The 5,570-nt window shown below is 34.7% G+C and overlaps 1 protein-coding gene across 1 annotated transcript; it reads left to right on the top strand.

The window, feature by feature from the left end:
* Nucleotides 1-361: 361 nt before the first annotated feature.
* LPAR4 (lysophosphatidic acid receptor 4) lies at nt 362-1,474 on the top strand (the record flags this gene model as incomplete). Its single annotated transcript, XM_080719514.1, has 1 exon — nt 362-1,474. The coding sequence occupies one exon, from the start codon at nt 362-364 to the stop codon at nt 1,472-1,474; it is 1,113 nt and encodes a 370-aa protein (XP_080575640.1).
* Nucleotides 1,475-5,570: the final 4,096 nt, after the last annotated feature.

Consider the following 5,570-nt stretch of genomic DNA (forward strand, 5'->3'; position numbering starts at 1 on the left):
TAGCATTGTTTTGGCTTCAAGGTGTTCCTTTTTCCTTTTGAATACTTGAGTAGTCTATACCTTATTCGTAATCATTGCAATGCCATAGTTATATGCTTATTGTATTTAGTGTGATATGCTACTTCTGCAACATACACGTGTATTACTTTTTAACCTATGGTAGGTGCTCAAAAAGTACTGAAATGGGCATGTTATCTTCCAATGTGAATGGACAGAATATCTTTTACTCTGCAGAAATAGATGAAAGGTAGATTTGATGTTTCATTTTATCTTATCTCCCATAGGAGGAAATATTTCCTACCAGTTCCTAGTCTCTGAGTGGTGAACCCCTGCAGCTTGCAGGCCTTTTGAAAAAGAATCCATGGGTGACAGAAGATTCATTGACTTCCAATTCCAAGATTTAAATTCAAGCCTCAGACCCAGGTTGGGCAATGCTACTGCTAATAATACTTGCATTATTGATGATTCCTTCAAGTATAATCTAAATGGTGCTGTCTACAGTGTTGTATTTATCCTGGGTCTGATAACCAACAGTGCCTCTCTGTTTGTCTTCTGCTTCCGCATGAAAATGAGAAGCGAGACTGCAATTTTCATCACTAATCTGGCCCTCTCTGATTTGCTGTTTGTCTGTACCCTGCCTTTCAAAATATTTTACAACTTCAATCGCCACTGGCCTTTTGGTGACACTCTCTGCAAGATCTCTGGGACTGCATTCCTCACCAACATTTACGGGAGCATGCTTTTCCTCACCTGTATCAGTGTGGATCGTTTCTTGGCCATTGTCTATCCATTCCGATCTCGTGCCATTAGGACCAGGAGGAATTCTGCCATTGTGTGTGCAGGAGTCTGGATCTTAGTCCTCAGTGGTGGTATTTCAGCTTCTTTGTTCTCCACCACTAACGTCAACAATGCCACCACCACCTGCTTTGAGGGTTTCTCCAAACGTGTCTGGAAGACCTACCTATCCAAGATCACCATATTTATTGAAGTAGTTGGGTTCATCATTCCTCTGATATTGAATGTCTCTTGTTCTTCTGTGGTGCTGAGGACCCTTCGCAAGCCCGCCACACTGTCTCAAATTGGGACTAATAAGAAGAAAGTGCTGAAGATGATCACAGTGCACATGGCAGTCTTTGTGGTATGCTTCGTACCCTACAATTCTGTTCTTTTCTTGTACGCGTTAGTTCGCTCTCAAGCCATTACCAATTGCTTGTTGGAAAGATTTGCCAAGATCATGTACCCAATCACTCTGTGCCTTGCAACTCTCAACTGTTGCTTTGATCCTTTTATCTATTATTTCACTCTTGAGTCTTTTCAGAAGTCCTTTTACATCAATACTCACATCAGGATGGAGTCCCTGTTTAAGACTGAAACACCTCTAACCACAAAGCCTCCCCTTCCAGCTATTCAAGAGGAAGGTAGTGATCAAACTACAAATAATGGTGGTGAGTTAATGCTAGAATCCACCTTCTAGGTACAAAAAATTGTCTTCAGGTCCAGATACAGTTTCTTCTTTGATTCTTCCTATACTATAAATAAGAGAAAATATTTGAAGCTAATGATACTGAAAATAGATCAATGTACCAAATACAGCCAGATACATTGGTTTGAACATTTATTGTGATATGCTGTTTTGTTCAGTAATTATAGGTCAAGTCTAATTACAACAACCAAAACAGATCACCAGACTCTTCTGCTGGGTTAGAATTTCATTGTATCATGTTATAGAAGTGTCCAGTGGCCTTGACTTTAATGATATGGAGATTAGAATAAACTTTTAAAAAGGTATTTTCATTCCAGTGATTTTGGTAATTGGGTTGGGCCTATAAATATAGAACAAATTCAGGGATTATTTAAAAATGTTTGTATAACTACTGATATATGCTAGTCTTATTTTTCCTCATTGAATTGTCATTGAATTTATTTTAATATGAGAACATATTTTAACCTAATATTATTATTAAGAAATGTGTTGAATTTAAAAGAATTGGTAACATTTGTTATAACAATTTTCAAAACAAAACAAATTGTGTTTGTGTGAATATGAGTGGGAAGAAATAGACAATTAACAGGATTTACACATTTATAATCACTAACAGTGTCAGTTTTTAAAAATTTCTTTTTTATACTACAATAATATTTCCATGTGAAACTTAGAAGCCAGAAAGCTGCTACCTATGTGCCTGGCAGGTGCAAAGCGGAAAATCACATAAAATGACAAAATGTTAATAAAATAAACTAAGTGACACTAACATTTTTTCTAAAACCTTACAATTAACTTTCTCTTTTCGGAGACTGGGTTGTATAAAATATTTATTCTCCATATTAGAGTTTGGGGCAGAGTGTAGCCAGAAAGCTACTAAATTTGTGCCCAGGTCGGGAGCAAATTGAAAAAAAAAATAGAACAAAAAACAACAAAAAAATTAAACTAGCATTAATCATTTTTGTGGTGGGGGGGGAAGAGATATGTAACTTTAAAATACTTATTTTTTCCTATTACATTTTGGAGCATAATGTAGCCAGTGAGCTGAACTTGTGCCCAGGTCAGGAGCAATTTGAAAAAATACTTGTAAATAAATAAAAGCAAAACAAATTAAAAAAATAGAAAACTAGAAAAGAAAAAAAGAAGACAAAACAAACAACACTTGCATTAAGAAGACAAAGCAAACAACACTTGCATTACTATTTTAGTTTTGAAACTCTGTGAATTTAAAAATACTATTTTATCTGTATAAAATTTTCATCCATAATTCAGATAGAAATCTGCTAAATTTGAGCCTAGCTCAGGAATTTGTTGAGAAAAAACCCCATAAAATTAAAATAAAACAAGAAAAATCTCCTATAGAGCAAGCAAAACAGGCACAAGAAAATTTTGTAACTTGCATTTTTTCAGAATCTAAAATTTATAAACATCTATAACTTTTATATCATGTTTTGAATCAAAATATAACTAGTAAGCTGCTGACCTCACACCGAGTTCAGGAGCAATTATAAACAATATTTTAAAATCTACCAAAGAAGAAAAACATTCTTTATAATAAAAACATCAATAAACAAAATAATCCTTGAAAGCCTGCTAATTTTAGATAGTGGATTTAAATACATTAAGATATATTAAGTAAAATGTTGCTTAAAATATGCTACATTTGTGCTGAGATCACACACAAGGGAAATAAAAACCCTCACATACATATATAATAGCAATAACAAAAACATAAAACATTTAAAAACCCTGAGTAACAATAAAAATATTCATTAATCAGTTTAAAAATATATAGATGATATAGTATTATAACAATGCCAAGAATTTTAAAGCAAAATTTCTCATAACAATGCATCTTGTGATTTGCTGAGCATGTGCCAGGGAGTGGTTAACAAATTCATAACCATGAAACAATGAAAAGTAAACAATAATGAAAAAGTAAAAATTTGAAAACAATAAGTTAATTCTTGAAACTTGTTAATCTTTATTTTTCTTTTTGATGCTATATAGATCTAAAAATACTATGATTTTAAAGTAAAAATCTGTAAGCATAATGTGACTTTAAAACTTGCTGAATCTGTGTTTGGGTTAAGAACTAACCGAAAACAATAGAACAATAGTAAAAATGAATTCTCAAAACCAGGACTAATTTTTCCACATGATCTAAAGTCCTAAAAATAATCATGCATTATGTTGTCTTCTGAAAAAAGGTTATAGTTGGAATCTGTAAAGTATTAGGTTCAGTTAGATGATGTTAGGTTAAGTTAGATTAAGTTTGGTTAGATTATATTGTAAAATCAAATTAGTAATTGTGCATAATCTTTGTTTCTTCAATATTCTTTCTTTTCCATTTTTGTAACTATATGTGAACTATTATTTGTGCCTGTAGATCTTAAGATTATGAAAATTTAGGGTCATGGCACCAAATCATTTATTGGAATATGTTAACCAAGTTTACATAAAATGTATCATTAGATCATTTTTGTTTTATATAATTTCCATATTTAGTTGTGTTTAATTTTTCATATTTTCACCTCCTTTTGGTTAATTTCCATTTTTACACTGATATAACTTGATAATAATAACAACTTGGTCATAAACAATTTAGCCATCAAAAAGATAATGTATAATTAAATAAAATGGACTTTATTTTACACTTAAAAGCAAAGGTAATTCTGCTATAATTAAAAGTTGACTTCAAATGCTTATTAAATGTAATAAAATATATCTGGATTATCTATCAGTTATCCTTTGGCCAAAATTTATTTACTTACTTTTATGTATTTGTGGGCACTGAAAGGCATCTCTCATTTGTCTTTCCTCTATCCTTCACGAAAGAACTTGTTAAAGGATACTTGCTCTGGAATCCAAATTACATTATCTTTTGAGGTTATTTGAAGACTGATGTGGAGTTGGCAGATGAAAAATCCCTAGATGACTTTCCAAGGACTATGATAAAAACTTAACTGCCTTTTCCCCTGATTTTTACAACTTGGCTGTGATTTATAGCTGTCTTTTTTTCCCCTGGGTTCTGCTTCCATGGATTCAAGCAGCCAGCCCCAGGTCAAGATTTGAAAACAACTGCATCTATACTGAACTTTTACAGATATTTTTTCTGTCTATATTTCCTAAATAATATGGTATGACAGCTGTTTAAATATATTTCCATTGTATTAAGTATTGTAAGTCATCTACAGATGATTTAAAATATACAGGAGGGGCGGGGCCTGTTGGTGAATGCTTGTAATCCCAGCATTTGGAAGGGTGAGACAGGAGGATCCCTGTTCGTGGCCAGCCTCAGCTACTTTCAATGAGGCCCTTTGCAACTCAGTGAGACCCGGTTTCAAAATAAAGAATAAAAAATAGGGCTGGGGGTGGAGCTCGGAGGTAGAATTGCCCTGAGCATTCATGGATTTTGTTTTTAGTACTGGGGATGGAACCCAGGGGCATTCTACCTCTGAGCTACACTTGCAGCCTTATCTTTCTTTCTTTCTTTCTTTCTTTCTTTCTTTCTTTCTTTCTTTTTTTTTTTGGTGGTACTGGGGGTAGCACCCAGAGGCTTTCTACCTCCGGGCTATACTCCCAGACCTATTTTCTACTTTATTTGGAAACAGGGTCTCACTAAGTTGCTGAGAGCCTCACTTAGTAGCTGAGGCTGGCTTTGAACCTGTGCGATCCTCCTGTCTCAGCCTCCCAAGCGTGGGGATTACAAGCGTGCGCCACCACGCCCGGCTTATTCCTTATTTTTTGAAACAGGATCTCAACAGGGCCTCACTAAGTAGCTGAGGCTGGCCATGAACCACGATCCTCTTATGTCAGCCTCCGGAGTGCTAGGATTACAAGCGTGCGCCGCCACACCCAGGATGCATTCATGGATTTTGAAGTCAATGGAGGGTTTTAGAAACAATCCCCAGAAGATGTGCAAGACTAATCTATTTGAATTTTGAATCTGATTCTAGGATTTGATGAAGTATGCTAGAACCACAACTGGGAGGCGTGGAGAAAGCTTGGGCACACAGGGCATCGACCTCTAATATCAGAATAGAGCTAAATGGCTGACAGGTCAGTAACTAGTGCAGGTGTTTAT

This window comes from Muscardinus avellanarius (genome assembly GCF_963383645.1).
Source record: "Muscardinus avellanarius genome assembly, chromosome: X".
NCBI classification, from domain to species: Eukaryota; Metazoa; Chordata; class Mammalia; order Rodentia; family Gliridae; genus Muscardinus; species Muscardinus avellanarius.